The sequence below is a fragment of the Salvelinus sp. IW2-2015 genome, unplaced genomic scaffold, assembly GCF_002910315.2.
Source record: "Salvelinus sp. IW2-2015 unplaced genomic scaffold, ASM291031v2 Un_scaffold1508, whole genome shotgun sequence".
NCBI lineage: Eukaryota > Metazoa > Chordata > Actinopteri > Salmoniformes > Salmonidae > Salvelinus > Salvelinus sp. IW2-2015.
In genome coordinates, this window is record NW_019942952.1 from 133,704 (window position 1) to 161,703 (window position 28,000).

At 42.8% G+C, this 28,000-nt stretch overlaps 1 protein-coding gene across 2 annotated transcripts; it reads right to left on the reverse strand.

The window, feature by feature from the left end:
- Positions 1-1,688: 1,688 nt before the first annotated feature.
- Positions 1,689-28,000, reverse strand: LOC112071060 (glycerol kinase). 2 transcript variants are annotated; one of them, XM_024138513.2, is made up of 19 exons: positions 27,830-28,000; positions 19,225-19,298; positions 16,445-16,551; positions 13,004-13,081; positions 12,294-12,373; positions 11,521-11,658; positions 11,082-11,191; positions 10,874-10,940; positions 8,117-8,152; positions 7,885-7,952; positions 6,726-6,768; positions 6,541-6,621; positions 5,935-6,013; positions 5,743-5,839; positions 5,450-5,534; positions 5,216-5,336; positions 4,565-4,708; positions 3,409-3,621; positions 1,689-2,345 (listed from the first exon to the last, which is right to left on the reverse strand). In XM_024138513.2, exons 1-19 carry the CDS (start codon positions 27,899-27,901, stop codon positions 2,335-2,337), a joined length of 1,704 nt encoding a protein of 567 aa, XP_023994281.1. In that variant the 5' UTR covers positions 27,902-28,000; the 3' UTR covers positions 1,689-2,334. The 2 variants fall into 2 exon arrangements, with proteins under 2 accessions (XP_023994281.1, XP_023994280.1); XM_024138512.2 differs by having other exon boundaries at positions 1,827-2,241.

Here is a 28,000-nt window from a genome sequence, read left to right on the forward strand (position 1 = left end):
CCGAGGTTGTAGAGTCAGCTCTAAGCTATGGAAACACAATTTCCCTCCGTATAACATAAGGGTGTATGCACTAGGTGTTACACTGGTGTTGCAGTCAAAAAAGCAGCAGAACTTGATTGATAGCCTGAAAATGGTAGCTCGTTAAGAGGTAAGGAGATGTGGAACCTATCTAGCTGGCTAGCTAAAGCAAACTTAAAAAAAAAAAAAATAGCTTGGAATCAATAAGTTACATATCTTGATGAAATGAACACACAACTACTGAAAAATCCTGCCCAGCACATCAAACACTGTGTCTTTGCTCCATGGCACACCTTGGAATACCCCTGACAGGGGAGGGAAATCAGTCAGTTTACAATAAAACGTGGGTTTTAAAATTAAGCTTAGTAATTTAACATCTGAAAAAAAATATTTATACACGGCAATTCTAAGGGGCAAGTGACACCTCTGGCCACTTTCATTGTGTGATCGATTCGCAAGCAAGACAGGTTTATTATAGCGTCAATCAATCCCTTATGGCACCTGACGGTGAAGGAAAATCCAGACCCGGTTTTTAAAAGTAAAACTTTATTGCAATGTGCATTGTCACATTCATCTTTGCACAACAGAACGGAGGCACCCAACCCCATTTAGCAAGAAAAGACAAAAACAAGGGGAAAAAAAAAATCTAATAAAACATTAAATCATGACAACAACAAATACAATTAAATCTGTATAGTTTAAAACATTTTAAACTACTAAGATAAGTGTCCTTTTCTTTCCATACCAAGAATGAGGGCTTTAGATTTCATATTAGATTTTACATACGTTACATTAGTTCAAGAAAATGTATACGATCACTATACATAACAAGGTCCATACCATGCTTCTCTGTATCAACGTCTGAAAAGCACATTGGACAGATTAATTTCCTCTTTACAACAGTCTGACCTGTAATCATTTCTCAGTAAATTTATAACATTTAGATTCCTCTGTCACTTTTAGTTATTTCTTGCCTTTACATTGATCCCCCTTTCATTATCAATTGATAAATCTCTTGCAAAAAAACATTACTGTTAATTGATTTAAAAAAAAAGCATTTACATTAGCACATTGTACCCATACCATGACCTCCACATGCAAATCAATCATTATAAAGTGCTCTAAGGACAAGACAATTCATGATCAATAATGACTAGGAAGTAATATACTTGTCCTCGACGACTGAAAAACAGAAAATAGGTCTTATGAAGCGTATTGTACAGTTAAAACTTCCACTTACAACTTAAGAAGAAAATGTGTTTCACAGACCTTTCATTATCCAATGGCGATCCCTTTCAAAAAGCTTTATTGTATAATTTCTTTTTTTAAATACAGAAAAATGTCCCTTTAAAAACCAGAGCATCATATCATGCACTCGACACGCAAATCAATAATTATAAAGTGCTGTAAGGTCCCTGCGATGCTTTTCATTCAGAGGTTCCTTCAAGTGGACCCACATATAGCTAGGTACATCTACGATCATCAGAGTCTTCAAGTGGACCCACCATATAGCTAGGTATATCTACGATCAGAGTCTTCAAGTCGACCCACATACAACTAGGTACATCTACGATCATCAGAGTCTTCAAGTGGACCCACCATATAGCTAGGTATATCTACGATCATCAGAGTCTTCAAGTGGACCCACCATATAGCTAGGTATATCTACGATCATCAGAGTCTTCAAGTGGACCCACCATATAGCTAGGTATATCTACCATCAGAGTAGCAAACCATGTCTCAGCAGGCCTTCCATTCCACATTATAGCCATGTAGCCTACAACATTCTCACGACACTTGTTCAAATGGTGGCGCTATTACTAACCAGTGTAATTAATTAGTATTTTTAAAAAATGTACAGTGTCACCATTTGTTAAAATGACCAAGCACAACATATGACACAAACATTCAAATATTATCTGCTTAATAAATTCATAGAAAACCAGACATGATAGGATGTTTTTTTTTCCCTTCCACAGGAGAATCAGTCTCTTCCATCACAGTTCAGTCACACAGTAGAGTTCCATCAATTGATTCCATCTTTTGATATGTGGGCCTTTCTTCCAAGATAAGGTTCACAGGTAGGGTCCTTGTCCACGAGACTAAGAGGACGGGGCTGAGTACATGTACAGGAGGCAACCGGATGTGGACTAGGAATGCTCTCAGGGAGAAGGAAGTCCACAGCATGCCCAAACAGCCATCAGATGTAGGTGCTATGTGGACCTATGGAGGGATGGGTGTTACATTCTGTATGTTCCCCTCTCTTCAACTCCATATGTATCCTCAAAAAGGTTCCTAGTGTTAGCTCAGATCCTACTAGTGGTGTCCTGTGTGATGACAGAGAGAAGAAGAGGGTGACAGGTTTAGATGAGAGAAAAAGGAGACTGATATTTTAATGAAAATAAAACTACAATCTTCAACTCATGGAATTTATAGTAGCGGCTGAAGAATATATGCATTAAGGTATTAGTGGTACTTGAGTTAGGTAGCATGCCCCATGTTGGGCAGGTTACAGTTGTTGCACATGGAGGAAGAGATTCCTCATGTAAAAAAAGGGACTTTCTAGTTAAATTCAGGGTTTAGTCAACAAGTATTTTGGATATGGTAGTTTTAGAATGGAGAAGAGAGGCCCCCAGGCTGTCACAGTCAGCCTCTATAGAGAGAGAGAGAGGCCCCCAGGCTGTCACAGTCAGCCTCTATAGAGAGAGAGAGGCCCCGGGCTTTCACAGTCAGCCCTATAGAGAAGAGAGAGTCCCCAGGCTGTCACAGTCAGCCTCTATAGAGAGAGAGAGTCCCCAGGCTGTCACAGTCAGCCTCTAGAGAGAGAGAGAGGCCCCCCAGGCTGTCACAGTCAGCCTCTATAGAGAGAGAGAGGCCCCCCAGGCTGTCACAGTCAGCCTTATAGAGAGAGAGAGGCCCCGGGCTGTCACAGTCAGCCTCTATAGAGAGAGAGAGGCCCCCGGGCTGTCACAGTCAGCCTCTATAGAGAGAGAGGCCCCCAGGCGTCACAGTCAGCCTCTATAGAGAGAGAGAGGCCCAGGCTGTCACAGTCAGCCTCTAAGAGAGAGAGAGAGGCCCCCAGGCTGTCACAGTCAGCCTCTATAGAGAGAGAGAGGCCCCAGGCTGTCACAGTCAGCCTCTATAGAGAGAGAGAGGCCCCCGGCTGTCACAGTCAGCCTCTATAGAGAGAGAGAGGCCCCCGGCTGTCACAGTCAGCTCTATAGAGAGAGAGGCCCCCAGGCTGTCACAGTCAGCCTCTATAGAGAGAGAGAGGCCCCCGGGCTGTCACAGTCAGCCTCTATAGAGAGAGAGAGGCCCCGGGCTGTCACAGTCAGCCTCTAGAGAGAGAGAGAGGCCCCGGGCTATCAAATGGGTGTGCTCAATGCTCACCGTTCCCATTGCTGATTGGACCGTTCCCATTGCTGATTGGACCGTTCCCATTGCTGATTGGACCGTTCCCATTGCTGATTGGACCGTTCCCATTGCTGATTGCACCGTTCCCATTGCTGATTGCACCGTTCCCATTGCTGATGGGCTCCGTGGTCTCCCAATTCATGGCCTTCTGGACGGCCTTCTTCCAGCGTGCGAACCGGAACTCACTCTCTACAGGAGAAACAGAGGGACAGACACGTTACATTGGAGACTCCTATCCTCATGGTAACTGCAGTACATATATATAACCACTAGATGTCAGTGTGTTAAACTCACTCTCTACAGGAGAAACAGAGGGACAGACACGTTACATTGGAGGCTCCTATCCTCAAGGTAACTGCAGTACATATATATAACCACTAGATGTCAGTGTGTTAAACTCACTCTACCAAATAGAAATTGTAGAGAGCCTGTCATGTAAACCCCGACCTTAAAGCAACACAGTGACTAGGGTCTGGTTTCAACGATGAACTCTTGGCCTGGCGGAACTATGTCACATCCTCAGTTGATACGGGATAAAACATTTTTCCGGGGACTCTGCCAACAAAATCACAAGGCAGACATGCCAGAACGTCACGATTCAAAACTAAAGTTTCCAAAACCTTTGGCAGTGGTTTTTAAAGTGGAGGTGGTGGATGCAAATTAGCCACATGTGAAATGCACTCACTAAAAATAACCTCCGTTGATGTCCATCTTGGCAGCTACTATTTTATTCAAGGGGATAAGGCAGTGACCTGGTCAGTGACCTGGTCAGTGACCTGGTCAGTGACCTAATCCATGGTGGTCCATTAGTGAAACCAAACCCTAGTCACTGTTGTCTAAGGTCGGGTTTGAGAAATATAAACTGAACGTCTTTAAAATGTAAAGAGACATTTAACCACCAGATGACAGTATGACATAAATATTGATTATAGTATCTGAAATCATGGTCATGCCTCATGGTGACAGGGTTAGGGGTCAACTCAGTTTTACAAATAAGTCATTTCAAGAAGTGGATTTTAAATCAATATTAATGAATTGTAAAATTAAAAATAAATTAAAAAAAACCCGGCATTTTCAATTCACTTTGACCCCGACCCTGGCTACTGATCGAAGTCTGACGCTGTTCTCTCACCCTCAAGATTGATCATGGGTTGGTATTTGTCAGTGGGGATGGTTGTGAGGTTACCAGGGGTCAGACTCCAGACACCCACCCCCTCTGCTGCTCCTGCTGCCATGGCTGCACCCAGAGCCGTGGTCTCCGACATGGACGGCTTCACTGAGGGAACACATACAGAAATCCAATACTTGAGCCGTCCTCGGGAGTATGTGTATTTGGGTAAAAGGTTCATGTTAGAGTGTGTACTGTGGCAGCTGTGTCTGCCTGTATTAGGTGTTTGAGTTTACTGGAGTGCATGATGTCAACGTATCTGTATGTTCTTGTAAAGTAGACATAAAATGTGTGTGTCGTTGAGTCAAAAGTTCAAATGAGAGATTCCCGAGTGCATGTTCTTTACCTCAATGCAGTGTGTATGTGTTGGGGCGGCAGGGTAGCCTAGTGGTCAGAGCGTTGGACTAGTAACCGAAAGGTTGCAAGTTCAAATCCCCGAGCTGACAAGGTACAAATCTGTCGTTCTGCCCCCTGAACAAGGCAGTTAACCCACTGTTCCTAGACCAGTTGACCCACTGTTCCTAGACCAGTTGACCCACTGTTCCCCGGTAGGCCTTCATTGAAAATAAGAGTTTGTTCTTAACTGACTTGCCTAGTTAAATAAAAGGTACCTACCCACAGGGATGCAGAGTACATCAGCCTGGAGCTGCATCAATAGTCTGTTGGAGGTCATGCCTCCATCCACCTGGAGCTGGCTCAAAGGAACCCCATAATCCTGATTCATTGCCTCCAGGATCTGGACAATAATAATAAATATAATTATATTAGGTTCATAGCAGAGTTCTGTTTGACTAAGGGTCTGAGTTTCCAGAGCAGCGAAAGCCTAGGTGTGAACTGAGTCAGGCTTACCTCTCTAGTCTGAAAACAGACTGCCTCCAGCGCAGCGAAGGCCAGGTGAGATCTGTTAGTGAACTGAGTCAGGCCACAGATGATACTGTCGAAACGAGAGAGAGAGATAGATGAAATCAGGCTGGAAACAAACTGGCAGGTCTGTTGAAAATGGAGGACAGAATACACGCATGTTAACTTAAAAAAACAAAAACATCTCAAATCTAGTGACATTTCGTCACATAAAACCCAAGTGGAACGAATGACGTCTGAAGCTTCAAGGATTGTTTCACAATTAGGTGCAAGTGGCCTACCCTCGTGCACTGGGCTCCCAGTAGGGGGCGTACAGCCCGGAGAAGGCAGGAACAAAGTAACATCCATAGGACGAGCCCACATCGCCTGCCAGCTTCTCTGTGAGAGGAAGAGGGGGGAGGATGAGGACGGTCTTAAAGCAAATATGAAAAATCAACCTAAAAACGTACAGTGTGTTGCAGAGCAGAGCTCACCGATCTCTGCAGAGGACTGGATGATTCCCAGGTTGTCTTTCAGCCAGCGTACCACCGCCCCAGCTATGGCCACCGACCCCTGGAATAGACCAATCACAGGTCAGCAACAGCATAGCGGAGCCAATCACAACCGTGACAAATATACTGCAGGGCTTTATTTCAGACAGGGCAAAACAGGACTAGTACAACAGGACTAGCACAACAGGACTAGCACAACAGGACTAGCACAACAGGACTAGCACAACAGGCTTGCGAAAGTATTCGTCCCCCTTGGCGTTTTCCTATTTTGTTGCATTACAACCTGTAATTTAAATTGATTTTTATTTGGATTCCATGTAATGAACATACACAAAATAGTCCAAATTGGCACTGTATAACAGGACTAGTATACCAGGACTAGCACAACAGGACTAGCGCAACAGGACTAGCATACCAGGACTAGCGCAACAGGACTAGCATAACAGATAACAGGACTAGCGCAACAGGACTAGTATACCAGGACTAGCACACCAGGACTAGCGCACCAGGACTAGCGCACCAGGACTAGCACACCAGGACTAGCACACCAGGACTAGCATACCAGGACTAGCGCAACAGGACGTGTACCTCGAGAGCGTAGTAGGCTGGTGCGTCCTTCCCCAGTTTGTAGGCCAGTGTGGTCAGGAGGCCGTGATCTGACATCACTGGCTGAGACGAAAGAGAGAGGCTGTCATTTTAGAGCAACAGACACCATTTTGGAAAAAAAAATTAAATAAATTTTAAAAAGACAACATTATTTAAGTCCATTTTACCTTGATCCCTGTGTTTCTCAGCAGGAAGCAGCCAGTTCCGTACCTTTTAAATATAAACAAAAGGGACGGTTTTAAAAAGGAGATGGAGTCGGACCATAAAAATACAATCTATCTCTGTTCTTCTCATAGAGGAAGACTTGGGGACATCTCTGAAAATCTAATCAAACTTTATTTGTCACATGCGCTGAACAAGTGTAGACTTTACTGTGAAATGCTTACTTACAAGCCCTTAACCAACAATGCAGTTCAAGAAAGAGTTCAAAAAAAAATATTTACCAAATAAACTAAAGTAAAAAATTATAAAAAGTAACACAATAAAATAACAATAACGAGGCTATATACAGGGGGTACCGGTACTGAGTCAGTGTGCGGGGGGGGTATAGGTTAGTTGAGGTAATTTGTACATGTAGGTGGGGGTGAAGTGACTATGTATAGATAATAAAACAGCGATTAGCAGCAGTGTACAAAACAAATGGAGGGGGGGTCAATGTAAATAGTCCAGTGGCCATTTTGATTAATTGTTCGGAAGTCTTATGGCTTGGGGTTAGAAGCTGTTAAGGAGCTTCTACCACCCCAAACCACTTGGTGATGCGTTTACCATGTTCATATAAAATCAAATCTCAAAAGTATTTTAGAAATCCCTTTTTACATCATCAGTTGTCACAAAGTGTTTTACAGATACCCAGCCTAAAAACCCCAAAGAGCAAGCAATACAGAGACAGGAGAAACACAGGGACAGTCTCCATAGAAGTCAGGAACCTAGAGAGGAGCCAGGCTCGTACATAACATTCTACTGACTAAAATATTCTAAAAACGGCTGTGTTTCTGAGTGATGACGACCTAAACCAGCACGTCCAGTTCCACAGAGAAAGAGAGTGTCTGCTAGATCATATACCCAACCAAACTACACCATAGCGGTGAACACAACAAGCAGGCCACGGGCAGAAAGCAGAGATACAGAGCTGTGTGGTCAGAGTCAAAGGCCCCTCTCCTTTCTTTACAACTAACTGACGGATACATGGACAGTCTAAGGATAACATGTTTACACACACCAGCACCTTTTAGTGTTATGTACCTCTGAATAAAATGATATGAATGAATATCACTGTCAGTTCTTTCCAAGTAAAGGAGAGAAGACCTGTCTTGGAGGAGAACTTACGTGTTTTTAGCCTGTCCATCCTGGAAGCACATTTGACCAACCAGAGCAGCGGACTGGTCCCCGAGACACTGTGACATCAAGAACCACAACAGCGTTTAGTCATCACACACACACACACACTAACCTCTGTCAGTCATTACTGTCAAAGCTAGGACATTGATTCACTCCAACCAGGGCAAATCACACACACTGAATTGTTTTGATGCAGTAACAACGAGGGAGAACTCCTTACCCCGGAGATGGGAACTCCTGCCAGAGAACCAGAGTTCTAGAAGAGGATGAAATAAACAGACATGATGAGAGTGAAGTTACTGATCCAGGACCTGTGTCAAATCTCAACTAAGTCCATTAAAAAAAGTCCTCATAAAAATCAGCCACATTTATCAAATCAGAACTAATGAGTAGTAGCAACAGGATCGGGGTCAACCAGGTCGTACTTAAACAGGGCTGCCCAACCCTCTTCCTGGACATCTACCGTCCTGTGGGTTTTCAGTCCAACCCCCCAAAAAAATGTAAACACACTTGATTCTACTAATTAGCTGCTCAACAAGACCAGGTCATACTAAAACATAAACCACACCATCTGTCCAAATCATCTCTACAGCCAAACCAAAAATCAGCTGTTAAGGCCATCACGAGACGCTCCTGTCCAAATAACTGGCATAGCTATAGCCACACACTCTCCACAGTGTCGTTCTACGGACGCCACAGGAGTCACAAGCGTCTCAAATGGTGTAATGGAAAAAAAGAGCGGGCAGCCAAAGGCCTGGCATTCTCTCCACGGACCTTACCAAACCTCCATCTGGTGGACGTGAGGTAGAAGGCTGAGGTGAGAGAGTGAGAGTGAGAAAGGACATTTTGGGGACGACGGGCAGCCATTTTAGGAGACAGTGGCAGAACATATCAGAAGGAGGAGGAGGAGCAACCAGCTCACTGAATGACCTCTGGACACCAGGGCAAGGTGCACACTTTGTTGACAGCAGTGCAGCAACCATGACACAGTCACAGGAGATAACACACACACACACTTCTTGTGTACGCGTTCTATTCATTAGAGAGTATGTAGTCGTTAATTTGACCCATTTAAAACAACTGTCACAAGATGATATATCACTTTATATCACTTTCTCTGAATATACAGTGCATTCAGAAAGTATTCAGACCCCTTTGACTTTTTTCAACATTTTGTTACGTTACAGCCTTATTCTAAAATGGATTCATATAAAACATTTCCCCCTCAATCTACACACAATATCCCATAATGACAAAGCGAAAAGTTTATTTAAGTATTCAGACCCTTTGCGAGGAGACTTGAAATTGAGCTCAGGTGCATCCTGTTTCCATTGATCATCCTTGAGATGTTTCTACATCTTGATTGGAATCCAAGTGTGGTAAATTCATTTCATTGGACATGATTTGGAAAGGCACACACTATATATGTCTATATAAAGGTCCCACAGTTGACAGTGCATGTCTGAGCAAAAACCAAGCCATAAAGGCCAAGGAATTGTCCGTAGAGCTCCGAGACAGGATTGTATCGAGGCACAGATCTGGGGAACTGTACCAAAAACATTTCTGCAGCATTGAAGGTTCCCAAGAACACAGTGGCCTCCATCATTATTAAAAATGGATGAAGTTTGGAACCACCAAAACTCTAGAGCTGGCTGCCCAGCCAAACTGAGCAATCGGGGGAGAAGGGCCTTGGTCAGTGGAGGTGACAGAGCTCCTCTGTGGAGATGGGAGAACCTTCCAGAAGAACAACCATCTCTGCAGCAATCCACCAATCAGGCCTTTTTGGTAGAGTGCCAGACAGAAGCCACTCCTCAGTAAAAGGCACATGACAGCCAGCTTGGAGTTTGACAAAAGGCCCCTAAAGGACTCTTAGACCATGAGAAACAAGATTCTCTGGTCTGATGAAACCAAGATTGAACTCTTTGGCCTGAATGCCAAGCGTCACGTCTGGAGGAAACCTGGCACCATCCCTACGGTGAAGCATGGTGGTGGCAGCATCAAGTTGTGGGGATGTTTTTGGGAGGCTAGTCAGAATCGAGGGAAAGATGAACGGAGCAAAGTAGAGAGATCCTTAATGAAAACCTGCTCCAAAGCACTCAGGACCTCAGACTGGGGCGAAGGTTCACCTTCCAACAGGACAATGACCCTAAGCACACAGCCAAGACATCGCAGGAGTGGCTTTGGAACAAGTCTCTGAATGTCCTTGAGTGGCCCAGCCAAAGCCTGGACTTTAACCTGATCGAACATCTCTGGAGAGACCTGAAAATAGCTGTGCAGCGACACTCCCCATCCAACCTGACAGAGCTTGAGAGGATCTGCAGAGAAGAATGGGAGAAACTCCAAATGCAGGTGTGCCGAACTTGTAGCTTTATACCCAAGAAGACTCAAGGTTGTAATCGCTGCCAAAGGTGCTTCAACAAAGTACTGAGTAGAGGGTCTGAATACTTATGTAAATGTGATATTAAATTTGCAAAAAATATCTGAAAACCTGTTTTTGTTTTGTCAGTGTATGTAGATTGATGAAAAACTTTCTTTTTAAAATCTATTTTAGAATAAGGCTGTAACGTAACGTAAAATGTGGAAAAGGTCAAGGGGTCTGAATACTTTCCAAAAACGCACTGTATGTCGTCACGTCTGATCAACAGTGTCTGAGGAACGAACCAAGAAAACAATATTTATCCCTGTGACCTTGACCCCACCGTTACTTAGTCTGACAGTCAACTGGAATCTTATCAGGTCAGCTTTGACGCAGTTGGAACTAAACACTAAGTCATAAAACCAAATGACCTGCTTTGATTAGTCACTTAAAATCACATACTTGAGCATAAACATCTTTATGGCTACCTTCTAGTGAAAAATGATAGGACTTAACCTGGATAGGTGGGTTAATGTTTAAAACATGGTTCGGGAAGTGTTTCAAATGCAAAACATTACACACACACAGACACACAAGCTAGATCCGAAGGTATCAACTCACCATTGAACCGTATATTTCTGAGGAGCTCTTCACTTGGGGTAGAATTTCCATTGGGACATCAAAATATCTTCAACCAACAAATAAATATTTTTTAAATAATAATAATAAATATATAGTAAAATTTTGTACAAAAATATAATTAACTCATGTAGATATGTCTATGCAAACATGTTCAAGTGTGTGTGTGTGTGTGTGTGTGTGTTCCTACTTGCAGAGCTCGGGGTCCCAGTCCAGGGTGTGTATATTGAAGAGCATGGTGCGACTTGCGTTGGTCACATCTGTGACGTGCACCCCTCCACTCTTCCCCCCTGTCAGACACTGGGGTTGAGAGGACCACACCACCACAGAAGATCATTAATTATAAAAATATTGATACAGAACCACTATGGAAATAAGTCTTGAATTTGAGTCATCCCTGGACAAGTTTAAAAAAAAAATTGGATCCTGTGTGTCTTTAAAACTGTCAAATCAATCATCTGGATGATTAATCATTTATCACAGATAAACAATCTGAACAGGAACTGATCACCAACTCCGATCCGGAGTACCTGTGCAGGTTTTTGTACCAGCCCAGTACTAAAAAAAGTTTTACTTCGTTTTTTGTTGTCGTTTTTTTTAAGTAGGGTTCGCGTTGGGCCCAGTCTTACCCAGATAAGCCAGGAGTCGACAGTGCCGAACATGGCTCTGTTTGTCAGGATAGCCTCAGCGACCTCCTCCACGTTGTCCATGAGCCAACGCAGCTTCACAGCACTGAAGTATGTACTGATGGGCAGACCGGTCTTGTGCTGGGGACGAGATAGATGGAGAGAATAAGAAAGAGATGGAGAGATAGAGGCTGTATCACATCCGGCCGTGATTGGGTGTCCCATAGGGTGGCGCACATTTGGCCCAGCGTCGTCCGGGTTTGGCCGGGGGGGGGTTTTGTTCTTCACTGACTTGCCTCGTTAAAAAGGTTAACATTTAAAAATGTTAACAAGTAAAAATGAAGGGAGAGAGAAAGGGAGAGATAAAGAAAGAGAGAGTGGTAGAGAAATAATAAAATGTGATGACCACGTTGATGTCACCCATCAGAGATTACGGTAAAGATGTATCAGATTGTTCACACCTAATCTTCTCATCCCCACAGGTGCCTATAGGCTAGGGTCAATGGTGGGGTAGGGGCTATGAAGTAGGCTCTAGGGCAGGGGTGGGCAATTCCAGTCCTCGAGGGCCTGATTAGGGTCACAGTTTCTCCCCCAGGACCCCAGCTAACACACCTGACTCCAATAATCACCTAATCATGATCTTCAGTTTAGAATGCAATTAGTTTAAAATCAGCTGTGTTTGCATGAGGATGGAGGGGAAAGTGTGACTCCAATCAGGCCCTGGAGGAGTTGCCCACCCCTGGTTTAGGGGTTGGTTTGGGACAGGGCTCTCTTACCTTCAGATGGTTCTTATTCTTTCCCGGGGTGCTGTTGATCAGCCTCTCCACCGTGGACTGTGTACGCAGGTCCAGCCAAACTGCAGGGATAACCAGCACACAAAGAGTTAAAAATCACTGCTAAAAACTTCAATTGAAAAATATATATATATATATATATATATATATATATATATATATATATATATATAAAAAAATATTTAAAAAAAATCGCCCAGAGATAATATATTATAAACACACACTGTATCTTACAATGTTCAACAATAGACAGACAGTGGTGGAACTGGCAGAATGAAAAGCACGACTGTTGATATTGACATCCTACACTACTTCCTGAAGCTGGGGGGAGGGTGTCATGGTATTACAACAATGCTACTGGATGATGGTTATGCAATCTGGCCATGTGCTGTGTGGTTTCCCACATGACACAACTTTAGGATGTACTAAGTTGAGTTACAGTAAGGATCTGTGTGGAGGTTTGAGGGAGCGACTGGGGGGGCTGAGGGTAGCTGGTTGAGTCAGACTGGAAAAAAGTGTGTGTGTCCAAGCCAATGAATTGGACTGGTTCCTAAACCTACGACTGAATTAGAACTCTGATCCCTAAAAAAGTGAACAGACCGTTCCTTTCCATAGTCTTCTAAATGGGGACGGTGACCCTGTACTTTCTGGCACATACGTTTGTGACTACCAATGAGCTTGGTAATACCCACCAATGGCATTGTAGAGCGGTTCCCCTGTCTCTTTGTCCCAAACCAACGTGGTCTCTCTCTGATTGGTCACGCCGACAGCTGGGTAAACACAAACAAAAAATGGTAAACAAACACCCACACACCCCCTTGCTGCATCCAATGGAGTCCTGAGAACCACTGTAGGTACAAGAGAGTTTTCATACCCCTTGACTTGTGTTACAGCCTGAACTCAAAATGGATTAAATAGATTATTTTTCACACACACACACACGCACAAAATCCCATAACGACAAAGTCAAAACATGTTTTTATAAATGTTTGCAATTATTTTGAAAATTAAATACATCATTATCTAATTCAGATAAGTATTCACACCCGTGACTCAATACATTGTAGAAGTACCCTTTGGCTGTGATTACAGCTGTGAGGCTTTCTGGGTAAGTCTCTATGAGCTGTCCACACCTGGATTGTGCAACATTTGCCCTTTATTCTTTTCCATAATTCTTCAAACTCTGTCAAATTGGTAGTTGATCATTGCTAGACAGCCATTTTCAAGTCTTGCCATTGATTTTCAAGCTGATTTAAGTTAAAACTGTAACTCAGCCATTCAGGAAGATTCACTGTCTTCTTGGTAAACAACTCCAGTGTATATTTGGCCTTGTGTTTTAGGTTATTGTCCTGCTGAAAGGTGAATTCATCTCCCAGTGGTTGGTGGAAAGCAGACTGAACCAGGTTCCTCTAGGATTTAGCCTGTGTTGAGCTCCATTCTGTTTCTTTTAATCCTACAAAAACTCCCCAGTCCTTATCGATTACAAGCATACCCATAACATGATGCAGCCACCACTATGCGAGAGAGGTACTCAGTAATGTGTTGTATTTTCCCCCAAACATAACACATTGCATTCAGGACAAAAAGCTAATTGCTTTGCCACATTTTTTTGCAGTATTACTTTAGATCCTTGTTGCAAACAGGATGAATGTTTTGTAATACTATTCATTCTGTACGTCCTTCTTTTCACTCTGTCATTTAGGTTAGTATTGTGGAGTAACTACAATGTTGTTGATCCATCCTCAGTTTTCTCCTATCACAGCCATTCAACTCTGTAATTGATTTTATTTTATTTTTTAAGTCATCAATTGTCCTGAGAGGTTTCCTTCCTTTCCGGCAACGGAGTTAGAAGGGACACCTGTGTCTTTGGATGGTGTATCAATATATCCCAGTCACTGCAAAGTGTAATTAATAACTTCACCATGCTCAAAGGGATATTCAATGTCTGCTTTTATTTTTTATTTATTTTTTTAACCAAGCTACCAATAGGTGCCCTTATTTGCGAGGCGTTGGAAAACCTCCCTGGTCTTTGTGGGTTCTAGCGTTGGAAAACCTCCCTGGTCTTTGTGGTTGAATCTGTTTGAAATTCACTGTTCGACTGAGGGTCCTTACAATTAATTGTATGTGTGGGGTACAGAGATGAGGTAGTCATTCAAAATCACGTTTAACACTGTTATTGTACACAGAGTAAGTCCATGCAACTTATTATGTGACTTGTTAAGCACATTTTTACTCCTGAACATATTTAGGCTCCTTGTCATAACAAAGGGGTTGAATACTTATTGACTCAATACATTTCAGCTTTTCATTTGTAATTAATATGTAAACATTTTGAAAAATATAATTCCACTGACATTATAGGGTATTGTGTGTAGGTCAGTGACAAAAAAAAAAAATACATTTAATATGTAATCCATTTTCAATTCAGGCTGTAACAACAAAATGTGGACAAAGTCCAGGGGTGTGAATAATTTCTGAAGGCACTAATATACACTGGGGAGAAGAAGTGTTTGATAACCTGCAAAATCGGCAGGTTTTCCTACTTACAAAGCATGTAGAGGTCTGTAATTTTTTATCATAGGCACACTTCAACTGTGAGAGACGGAATCTAAAACAAAAATCCAGAAAATCACATTGTATGATTTTTAAGTAATTAATTTACATTTTATTGCATGACCGAAGTATTTGATCACCTATCAACCAGTAAGAATTCCGTCTCTCACAGACCTGTTAGTTTTTCGTTAAGAAACCCTCCTGTTCTCCACTCATTACCTGTATTAACTGCACCTGTTTGAACTCGTTACCTGTATAAAAGACACCTGTCCACACACTCAATCAAACAGACTCCAACCTCTCCACAATGGCCAAGAACAGTGAGCTGTGTAAGGACATCAGGGATAAAATTGTAGACCTGCAAAAGGCTGCGATGGGCTACAGGACAATAGGCAAGCAGCTTGGTGAGAAGGCAACAACTGTTTGCGCAATTATTAGAAAATGTAAGAAGTTCAAGATGACGGTCAATCACCCTCGGTCTGGGGCTCCATGCAAGATCTCACCTCATGGGGCATCAATGATCATGAGGAAGGTGAGGGATCAGCCCAGAACTACACGGCAGGACCTGGTCAATGACCTGAAGAGAGCTGGGGCCACAGTCTCAAAGAAAACCATTAGTAACACACTACGCCGTCATGGATTAAAATCCTGCAGCGCACGCAAGGTCCCCCTGTTCAAGCCAGTGCATGTCCAGGCCCGTCTGAAGTTTGCCAATGACCATCTGAATTATCCAGAGGAGGAATGGGAGAAGGTCATGTGGTCTGATGAGACAAAAATAGAGCTTTATGGTCTAACACCACCAGCCGTGTTTAGAGGAAGAAGGATGAGTACAACCCCAAGAACACCATCCCAACCGTGAAGCATGGAGGTGGAAACATCATTCTTTGGGGATGCTTTTCTGCAAAGGGGACAGGACGACTGCACCGTATTGAGCGGAGGATGGATGGGGCCATGTATCGCGAGATCTTGGCCAACAACCTCCTTCCCTCAGTAAGAGCATTGAAGATGGGTCGTGGCTGGGTCTTCCAGCATGACAACGACCCGAAACACACAGCCAGGGCAACTAAGGAGTGGCTCCGTAAGAAGCATCTCAAGGTCCTGGAGTGGCCTAGCCAGTCTCCAGACCTGAACCCAATAGAAAATCTTTGGAGGGAGCTGAAAGTCCGTATTGCCCAGCGACAGGCCCCGAAACCTGAAGGATCTGGAGGTCTGTATGGAGGAGTGGGCCAAAATCCCTGCTGCAGTGTGTGCAAACCTGGTCAAGGACTACAGGAAACGTATGATCTCTGTAATTGCAAACAAAGGTTTCTGTACCAAATATTAAGTTCTGCTTTTCTGATGTATCAAATACTTATGTCATGCAATAAAATGCTAATTAATTACTTAAAAATCATACAAATGTGATTTTCTGGATTTTTGTTTTAGATTCCGTCTCACAGTTGAAGTGTACCTATGATAAAAATTACAGACCTCTACATGCTTTGTAAGTAGGAAAACCTGCAAAATCGGCAGTGTATCAAATACTTGTTCTCCCCACTGTATATACACATACATGTACATAAACACACACACCACTGTACCTTTAATGTTGGAGATGTCTATGTTGAGCTGGCCGAGCTTCTCACAGGTCCTCTCCATACACTCATAGACTGACTGAAGAATCTCCTTAGGGTCCTCTTCTACCCAGCTGACACACACACAGTTCAACTAGGTGTTAGAAAAGGGTTTTACCAGTGTTCGAAAGTAGCATTTCAGAACAAACATGGTGAAAATGTGGAATGACAAGTGTCATATTTCAGCTTTGTGTTGTGCGTTCAATCCCTGATGATCACTGTACAACAGCTACTGACACTTAGTCTTTCACTCGTACGTGGTCAAATTCCCCTCTTTTCTACTGGTCCTCGTCAGGGTCAAAAGACAATTGTTGTTGTTTTTTTTTTTTAAAAGGTCCTGACCCGGTCAAAGAGTCTTTCCAAAATAACCCAGGTCCATAGTGAATAGTAGCTTCTCTGCATACAAGGCATTTGGGAAAGTATTCAGACCCATTCTCCACTTTGTTACATTCCAACCTTATTCTAAAATTGATTCAATATTATTTTTTTCCATCAATCTACACACAATACCCAATAATGACGAAGCAAAAACAGGTTTAAGAATTTTGGGCAAATGTATTCAAATTAAAAAAACAGAAATACCTTATTTACATAAGTATTCAGACGCTTTGCTATGAAACTCAAAATTGAGCTCAGGTGCATCCTGTTTCCATTGATCATTCTTGAGATGTTTCTGCAACTTGGAGTCCACCTGTGGTAAATTCAATTGATTGGACATGATTTGGAAATACACACCTGTCTATATAAAAAGGTCCCACAGTTGACAGTGCATTTCAGAGCAAAAACCAAGCCATGAGGTCGAAGCAATTGTCCATAGAGCTCTGAGAAAGGATTGTGTCAAGGTACAGATCTGGGGAAGGATACCAAAATATTTCCGCAGAATTGAAGGTCCCCAAGAACAGTGGCCTCCATCATTCTTAAAAATGGAAGAAGTTGGGAACCACCTAAACTCTTCCTTGAGCTGGTCACCAGGCCAAACTGAGTAATCGGGGTAGAAGGGCCTTGGACAAGGGAGGTGACCAAGAACCTGATGGTCACTCTGACAGAGCTCCAGAGTTCCTCTGTGAAGATGGGAGAACCTTCCAGAAGGAAAACCCATCTCTGCAGCAATCCACCAATCAGGCCTTTATGGTAGAGTGGCCAAACGGAAGCCACTCCTCAGTAAAAGGCACATGACAGCCCACTTGGAGTTTGCCAAAAAGGCACCTAAAGGACTCTCAAACCATGCGAAACAAGATTCTCTGGTCTGATGAAACCAAGATTGAACTCTTTGGCCTGAATGCCAAGCGTCACGTCTGGTGGAAACCTGGCACCATCCCTACGGTGAAGTAGCATCATGCTGTGGGGATGTTTTTCAGCGGCAGGGAGACTAGTCAGGATCGAGGGAAAGATGAACGGAGCAAAGTACAGAGAGATCCTTGATGAAAACCTGCTCCAGGGCGCTCAGGACCTCAGACTGGGGTGAAGGTTCACCTTCCAACAGGACAACGAGTTTAAGCACACAGTCAAGACAACGCAGGAGTGGCTTCGGGACAAGTCTCTGAATGTCCTTGAGTGGCTCAGCCAGAACCTGGACTTGAACATATCTGGAGAGACCTGAAAATAGATGTGCAGCAACGCTCCCCATCCAACCTGACAGCGCTTGAGAGGATCTGCAGAGAAGAATGGGAGAAACTCCCCAAATACAGGTGTGCCAGACTTGTAGCGTCACACCCAAGAAGACTCGAGGCTGTAATCACTGCCAAAGGTGCTTCAACAAAGTACTGAGTAAAAGGTCTGAATACTTATGGAAATGTAATATCATTGTTTTGTTTTTTGTAAAAATGTCACCTCTTTTTGCTTTGTCATTATGGAGGTATTGTGTGTAGATTGATGGGGGGGGGGGGAATTTATTCAATTTTAGAATAAGGCTGTAACGTAGCTTTACGAATGCACTGTAAGTTCCCCAAATAAGGCTTTAGTAGCCCAGAGAACCCCACCGCCCGCCTAGCCCACAGAACACCACCGCCCGCCTAGCCCACAGAACCCCACCGCCCGCCTAGCCAACAGAACACCACCGCCCGCCTAGCCCACAGAACACCACCGTCCGCCTAGCCCACAGAACCCCACCGCCCGCCTAGCCCACAGAACCCCACCGCCCGCCTAGCCAACAGAACCCCACCGCCCGCCTAGCCAACAGAACCCCACCGTCTGTGTAGCCAATAGAACACCAATATCTGTCTAATGTAAATAAGCCCTGGACATTGGACTCTGACAGCTCATGCATCCAGCTAAAGGGGAGGAAAAAACCTCTTCATTAAAGTGTAACCTCAGTTCTTAGTACTCAGTATTGACTCAACCCAGGGAGGGGATTAGGTAAATGTTGACATACTCATAAAAGATCCACCTTCCAGATTTCCCTCTTTCCATTCTTCCTGTCATCACGGACCAATCCTGAATCCGAATTCACCTCAGAAGGGTGGCGGCAGGTAGCCTATAGCGTTGGACTAGTAACCGAAAGGTTGCTAGATCGAATCCCCCGAGCTGACAAGGTTAAAATCTATCGTTCCTGAACAAGGCAGTTAACCCATTGTTCCCCAGTAGGCTGTCATTATAAATAAGAATTTGTTCTTAACTGACTTGCCTAGTTAAATAAAGGTTAAATTTTAAAAAAGGTGAGGAGAATAGAAGGCATGCTCATAAAAGTATTGGTACTGGGCCTTGCAAGCGGACTGTATTGCATTGAGATGTCAGGTGTGGGTACTCACCCCTCTTTAGGGAAACTCTGCTTTATCCCAACCTGGTGATGACTAAGCAGCTCTGCCGTTTTAGAATTGAACACCTGAGGAAAGGAGACAGAGTTAGAGTGGTTCCTACTGTGCAAGTGATCTTAAAAATCAGAGTTATACTGAACAAAAAATATATTTTTAAAAAGTGACCTGCAACAATTTCAAATGATAACACCGATTTACAGTTCATAAGGAAAATCTGTCAATTAAAATTAATTCTTTAGACCCTAAATCTATGGATTTCACGACTGGGAGTACAGATGTGAATCGGTTGGTCACACACTTTTATTTTTTTTATCAAAAAAGTAGGGGTGTGGATCAGAAAACCAGTCAGTATCTGGTGTGACCACCATTTGCCTCATGCAGCGCAACACATATCCTTCACTTAGAGTTGATGAGGGCTCTTTGTGGCCTGTGGAATGTTGTCCCACTCCTCTTCAATGGCTGTGCGAAGTTGATAGATATTGGAGGGAACTGGAACACGCTGTCCTACACGTCGATCCAGAGCATCCCAAAAATGCTCAATGGGTGACATGTCTGGTGTGTATGCAGGCCATGGAAGAACTGAGACGTTTTCAGCTTCTAGGAATTGTGTAGAGATCCTTGCGACATGGGGCCGTGCATTATCATGCTGAAACATGAGGTGATGGCGGAGGATGAATGGCACGACAATGGGCCTCAGGATCTCATCACGGTATCTCTGTGCATTCAAATTGCTATCGATAAAATGCGATTGTGTCCAATGTCCGTAGTTTATGCCGAGCCATACCATAAGCCCACTGCCACCACGGGGCACTCTGTTCACAACGTTGACGTCAGCAAACCGCTCACCCACAGAACGCCATTAAAGTGGTCTGCAGTTTTGAGGCCAGTTGGACATACTGCCAGATTCTCGAAAATGACATTGGAGGGGGCTTAGGGTCGAGAAATAAACATTCAATTTTATCGCAACAGCTCTGGTGGACATTCCAGCAGTCCCCAGCACAAGGTGCACCTGTGTAATTATCATGCTGTTTAATCAGCTTCTTGATATGCCACACCTGTCAGGTGGATGGATTATCTTGTCAAAAGAGAAATGCTCAATGCTCACGAACAAGGATGTAAAAGAAATTCTGGACAAAATTTGAAATTAATAAACTTTTTGTGCGTATGGAACATTACTGGGATTTTTTATTTCAGCTCATGAAACCAACACTTTACATGTTGCGTTTATGTTTTTGTTCAGTGTAGGATTCAATATGCTAGATCTCAATCAATAAAAAATAGATAGAATCTAGGAGCGCCAGAATTTCTATGTTGTGCTCCTAACTTTAGCACCAGTGCTACCAACGAAAATGCTTAATTTAGATCCCGCTCCAGGACTATTCACATATTGTTTATGAACACTTTCTATCAAAAAAATATATATACACATTTTAAAAAACAATACTGCCACGTATGAGAAAAGCATTTAAGCATATATTTTCCAAGATAATCTTCGACATAATTGTCAAGAGTTCAACAATCGGTTCTGTAACAGTCTGAAGACCACACATCAGGACATTCAGCATTCTGAAGCTAAATCAATATCCATCACATTAACAAAAGAGAAACTCAGTATGGACTATATAAAACCATGATGAAAACTTTACAGACATAGTTAAGAAGATACAAAAAAAAACATTATGGATGTTACATTTGGTCTGTATTGCTTTAAAAATAAACATTTCCAGCACATCCCCAACATGTGAAAATAGCACGTTTCTATGTTTTATAGTCAAAAAGATAAGCGTTTCCAATGGCAACCAATTAGTAGGCAATTCCTGCTCATAATTGGTTAAAGTCACATGACGCACACCGATGATGTCATTAGAAACACTTAACTTCCTGTTTTTTACTACAAAACATAGAAACACGTGATTTTCTCATATGGTGCTCTTGAAGAGGTGCTGGAGACGATGAACAGGAAGTTCAAAGATGGAGAAATTTTCCTTTAACCCCTAACACTATGGATAGGGCTACATTGAAATGTTTAACAGAAAGAATTATATGCAGGGTAGCAATTAAAAAAGAGGAACAGTTTGGAGATTACGGCAAAAAAAAGGCGAGGAAGCAACAGTTTGACAAGACAAGACACTTGATTTTACATGCACTGTACTTATAGCCGTATTTGTTGATAATGAAATCTGAAAATACTCCGGATACATTCAGTAACATGATAAGAATATTCCCTGGAAAATGTAGGGGGAAGGGCAACATAAGACAAAACATATACAGGGGTTTGAATAAGAGGTCAAACCCGGTTGTTGTCCACAGTTCCTAAATCATTTCAACGCACTTTTATGACTCAAAGAAGAGTCTTCAACTAGAAGGTGTTTTTGTTGAGCTCTCGGTGCCGTTGAGGAACACACCTGTAGTTGTTCGGAACGAAAAAGTGTGCACCACGACGTCGCACAATTACTGTTGTTGTTTACACCCTCCCAAAAACAGCCATTATATAAAATCACAGTCTGGGTCAGCATCGTTTCAAACGCTTTTTATATTGCCAACATGAGTAACTCAATTATTTTTTTTAAATATGATCTTACAGTGTGTTAGGCTTTCACAAGGCAATTCAGAGAATCAGATCGTCATTTTTTTGTGCACATTGATGGAACGCATTCAGATGTGTGGTCCGCAGCAAATATTCTTCACAAAACAACAAACATAGGCTCATTTTGTTCATGACAACATAGGGTATAAACTCCATGTCATCCTTGTAACTGTACATCAAACAGTATTCATAAACTTTGATACTGTATATTATGAGATTTACTGTATATTCCATGAGATGTATGATGTTATATGATTAAAGTGCACATTTGGACTCAACAGGTGTATGGCTTGCTTGTATGACCTCAACGCGGTATTTATTATAATCCTCAACGTATCATCTTTCAAAATACATAGAGTCCTCGTAATTTACAGCATTTCCCCTTACTCAGACAACACCATTTTTGATTTTTTTGCAAATGTTTCCCCAATTAGCGGGAGGGATGGGGGCAACTTGTTGTGCGCCGTGCTCAAGTTTAGAACGTCTGTCCGGCAAAACCCACACAGCGCTGTGAAGCAGAGACCCTGAGCTCTGATGTCATATATAGAATGTTACTGTTCAGCCACTGTGTTCCGATTTAGGAGCTTATGAAAATGACAAAATCTGCCACTTTTCACCCCACATACAGGTAGGAGTGTGAAGGGTTAACATCTCATCTTCATAAATAACACTGTGGGACAGCTGTGAATGAAGAAGCAAGCTCTGTGAGCTCTTTCAAAAAGCCATGAATATGATTTGACTGGTCAGAAGTTTACATACACTAAGTCGACTGTACCTATAAACAGCTTGGAAAATTCCAGAAAAGTATGTCATGGCTTTACAACCTTCTGATAGGCTAATTGACATCATTTGAGTAAATTAGAGGTGTACCTTCAAACTCAGTGCCTCTTTGCTTGACATCATGGGAATATCAAAAGAAAATCAACCAAGACCGAAGAAAAAAAAAAAGTGTAGACCTCCACAAGTCTGGGTCATCCTTGGGATCAATTTCCAAACGCCTGAAGGTACCACGTTCATCTGTACAAACAATAGTACGCAAGTATAAACACCATGGGACAACGCAGCCGTCATAACGCTCAGGAAGGAGACGTGTTCTGTCTCCTAGCGATGAATGTACTTTGCTGCAAAAAGTGAAAATCAATCCCAGAACAGCAAAGGACATTGTGAAAATGCTGGAGGAAACAGGTACAAAAGTATCCACAGTAAAATGAGTTCTATATCGACATAACCTGAAAGGTCACTCAGCAAGGAAGAAGCCACGGCTCCAAAACAGCCATAAAAAAGCCAGACTACGGTTTGCAACTGCACATGGGGACAAAGATCATACTTTTTGGAGAAATGTCCTCTGGTCTGATGAAACAAATTGAACTGTTTGGCCATAATGACCATCATTATGTTCGGAGGAAAAAGGGGTATGCTTGCAAGCCGAAGAACACCATCCCAACCGTGAAGCATGGGGGTGGCAGCATCATGCTGTGGGGGTGCTTTGCTGCAGGAGGGACTGGTGCGCTTCACAAAATAGATGGCATCATGGGGAAAGAAAATTATGTGGATATATTGAAGCAACATCTCAAGACATCAGTCAGGAAGTTAAAGCTTGGTCGCAAATGGGTCTTCCAAATGGACAATGACCCCAAACATACTTAAAGTTGTGGCAAAATGGCCTAAGGAAAACAAAGTCAAGGTATTGGAGTGGCCATCACAAAGCTCTGACCTCAATCCTATAGAAAATGTGTGGGCAGAACTGAAAAAGAGTGTGCGAGCAAGGAGGCCTACAAACCTGACTCAGTTACGCCAGCTCTGTCAGGAGGAATGGGCCAAAATTCACCCAACTTATTGTGGGAAGCTTGTGGAAGGCTACCTGAAACGTTTGACCCAAGTTAAACAACTTAACGGCAACGCTACCAAATACTAATTCAGTGTATGTAAACTTCTGACCCACTGGGAATGTGATGAAAGAAATAAAAACTGAAATAAATAATTCTCTACTATTATTAATCTGACATTTCACATTCTTTTTTTTGTTTTACACTTATCATGCCAAGCAACAATGTTGACAGATAAACAATGTCTGCTTTGTTCGGCACGACTGTCAGGTGTTACATAACTGCAGGACAAGCACTTACCTCAGAGATGGATGACTGTCCTCAGCAGTAGATACAATGGGAATTAACAGAATGAATAAAATAGTGTGAAAAGTAATGCTCATTTGAAATAAATCACTAAAGCAAATTAAAATGTTATTGGTCACATACACGCGATTAGCAGATGTTATTGCGGGTGTAAACAAAATGCTTGTGCTTCTAGTTCCGACAGTGCAGTAATAATCTAACAAGTAATATCTAACAAATTACACAACATATGTCATTTGTATTGTTTTACAGTCCGGGAAAGACAATTGCATAGCGGTTTAGATTGTCAGGTTTTCCCCAGATACTGAAGGTGTGTTTTGTTCATCAATAATTCATGAACGTGTTACTTCATTGTTTTGACATGTTTAAATAGCCAGGGACCAGCTGGACTCCTGTCCTCTATGACCACTTGAAAAAGGAGTGCTTGACCTCTCACCCATAGGATAGTAGTTAATGTGTAGGCTACATTTTACACACCTACACACACCACACACACACTTTGGCGAGAGTTAGAAACATTGTCCAAGACTGGATGTCCAGAACTCATGTCGCTTGGAACACTGGATATTTACCTCACGAGTCAAAAATGCAACACCTTCTACAGCTTCTTGTTTTAACCAAGACAAGTGAAACAGTAACTCTTCACAGTTTATTCAGTGAGAGTATAACTTAGCAGATGGGGGGGGGGGGGGGGGGGGGTTATCCCAGTGCTGCCACCAAGGTAGTGGTCAATGGTGAGAGATCAGAGACCTTTTAAAAGATGACTATCTACATCAAACCTACTTATAGTGGCACTAGGGTCGGACAGGGTCAGACTTGCCCTTAAATCATGACTCTCAGTTCCATTATATTACACACAAGTCACTGGATGAAGGAGTCTTCTGTAGAGGGGGGTGGGTGGGGGGGGGTTTGTGTAAGAGCTGCGACACTGTCTGAACATTAAGGAAAAGGGGAGACCTAGTCAGTTGTACAACTGAATGCTTTCAACTGAAACGTGTCTTCCTGCATTTAACCCAACTCCTCTGAATCAGAGATGCGGGGGGGGGGGCTGCCTTAAATCGACATCCATGTCTTCAACACCCGGGGAACAGTGGGTTAACTGCCTGTTCAGGGCAGAACGACAGATTTTTACCTTGTCAGCTCAGGGATTGGATCCAGCAACTTTTCTGTTACTGGCCCAACACTCTAACCACTAGCTACCTGCCGTCCCAACATTCTAACCACTAGCTACCTGCATTCCCAACACTCTAACCACTAGGCTACCTGCCGTCCCAACACTCTAACCACTAGGCAACCTGCCGCCCCTACAACTCTAACCACTAGGCTACCTGCGCGTCCCAACACTCTAACCACTAGGCTACCTGCCGTCCCAACACTCTAACCACTAGGCTACCTGCCGTCCCAACACTCTAACCACTAGCCTACCTGCCGCCCCTTCATTAAGCGTCGCTTGGTTTGAGGCATAAGGACCTTAGAAATAATTTTCAAAAAACAAGAGGTTAAATTGACACCTTTATCTAATAGGTTTTTAAGTAAACTGCTGTGTTCGTCCTCATGCTAACTAGCAGTAGCCACAGCAGCCATTATGGAATGGCAAGTCACGTTGAACAACAAAGGAGCTGATTGGCTGACACTGCCGTTCTAAAATGGCTGCTGTGGCTTCTGGTACCAAGCATGAGGACGAAAACAGCAGTTTACTGGTTGAACAACAACTAGCAGTTGTTCAACCTTCTTGGTGTAACAGTTGAGATAAATGGGACAATTCAGAGTACAACACATTTCTCCTCCCTGGATTGAGGTATGTTTTCCGAGCCATATCTTGCTCCGGCTCCGTGGTGTCTTAATCTACACAGGAAGACTGTCCGACCCGAGCCCAATATTAGCCTAACGTTACTCCTTATCGTCCAAGGACCTTACGTGTTCTGTCAAAGGTGAATTGGCTGTGGAAGCCAAAACAGCCAAATCCTCCATCTAAACGTGAATCGATTCTCAATTTCAGTACGATTCTAGAAACAAAATCCCTATACTTTCATTTCACATCCCAAAATATTTTTCACAAATGTGAAGATACACACTTATGCTGACTGTTTTAAAACAGGTTACTGTAGGTTGCAGCTGACAGTATTTTTCAGTGACAACACGTTTGTTGTGTCTGTCTTCAATTTTACACACACACACACGTGTTCAGAGACTCAGATAGCGAATTAGCACAGGTAGTCCACTCTCATTCGTCTGTTTTCTGTAAACAAGAGCTGTAGAAACATGGAAATACACTGAGTGTACAAAACATTAAGAACACTTGGCTGTACAAGGAGTTGAAAGCGTTTCTACAGGGATGTGGACTCCGATGCTCCACCACAGTTGTGTCAAGTTGGCTGGATGTCCTTCGGGTGGTGGACCATTCTTGAAACACGGGAAACGGTTGAGCGTGAAAAATCAAGCAGTGTTGCATTGTTCTTGACAAACTGGTGCGCCTGACACCTACTATCATACCTCGTTCAATGGCACTTAAATATTTTGTCTTTCCCATTCCCCTTCTAAAAATGGCACACACACAATCCATGTCTCAACGCTAAAAGAAAATCCTTCTTTAACCCGGTCTCCTCCCCTTCATCTACACCTGTTTTGAAGGTGATATCCATAAGGGATCATAGCTTTCACCTGGCCAGTCTGTCATGGAAAGAGCAACTGTTCCTAATGTTTTGTCCACTCAGTGTGTGGGAACCCTAACCGTATGTAAAGTCCCTTGTTAAGGGGACCTGTGTGGTTCTGATTCCGGTTCGGACAGACATTCTCCCTTATAAATTGATCTGTGGACACCGTAGATGGAAATGGCTTGCATTGAGCAATAGCCCTGGTTCCCACGGATACGGCAGTATATTTTTTTGTGCCTCCGACTGCCTAGCAACTCCTGGCTGAACCCTACTTCACAGCCACTGACAATTAGCACATGCCTAAAATCCTAATCGTAGCACAGCAGGAGAGAGTGGTTTCATCACTTATAGTACAGTCAGAGATCAATTTATAGCCATTAAATCACCCAAAAATTATAAATAGATTGTAAACAAAAACACTTTGTTCGGAGTTCAGGAAGCCACAGCTCGGTGTGATGTTCACAGTTGTGGCGGCAGATGTTTTGATTAAGAGATACCGTCAGAAAATACGCACATTTTCTATCAAATCAAATGCGTTTATAAAGCCCTTCTTACATCAGCTGATATCTCAAAGTGCTGTACAGAAACCCAGCCGAAAACCCCAAACAGCAAGCAATGCAGGTGTAGAAGCACTAAACATACACATGTATTTTACAGTTGTAAGGAAGGTGAAATTTTACAGTTTGTTGGTTTTACAATTTGATTATACTATATATAGAAAGTAAAAAAGTAATTTCAAGCCTTATTCATAGTATTAAATAGGGAATACATATATTTTTTTAAATCATATTTGTACTTCAGCTTGTGTCCTCAAAAGTGACCCAACAATTATTATATATTTTTTTAAATAACAATTTGCAGAAAGGTGAGACTAACATTGGTTTATGCATTGTGGCGGCAGGTAGCCTAGTGGTTAGAGCGTTGAGCGTAGTAACCGAAAGGTTGCTGGATCGAATCTCCGAGCTGACAAGGTTTTTACCTGTCGTTCTGCCCCTGAACAAGGCCGTCAGTGTAAATAAGAATGTGTTCTTAACTGACTTAAATAAAGGTTAAATAAAAAATAAAAAATTTAAATCACTAGTTGTTGATGGTTCTCATGATAAATAATTACTTTCGGGGATTAAACGAAGTTACATTTAAGATTATTTATTTGTATTTTTTTAATATATTTTTTTAAACAGGAGAACGCAACTCATTCATAACTCAGAAGCTTGTTGCCAACTTACCAGAAACCTCGTCGAGCTCGTGCCTTGATCGATAGCTGCGACGAGGGGCCCCATCGTGATTTGAGTGGACATCCTTCTGTTCGTATCCGTGGTGATCAATTTCTACAAACGCCGGTGAACCGGTGGTCGGCTTTATATTACGCACTGCTGGCAGTCCTGTTGAGACCATGC

Coding starts and splice junctions, on each gene's coding strand:
- LOC112071060 (XM_024138512.2), bottom strand. CDS start 27,901: ATGTCCACTCAAATCACGATGGGGCCCCTCGTCGCAGCTATCGATCAA. Junction 12,374..13,003: donor ACCGCTCTACAATGCCATTG/GTGGGTATTACC, acceptor TTATCCCTGCAG/TTTGGCTGGACCTGCGTACA. Junction 6,769..7,884: donor GATGGACAGGCTAAAAACAC/GTAAGTTCTCCT, acceptor TATATTTAAAAG/GTACGGAACTGGCTGCTTCC.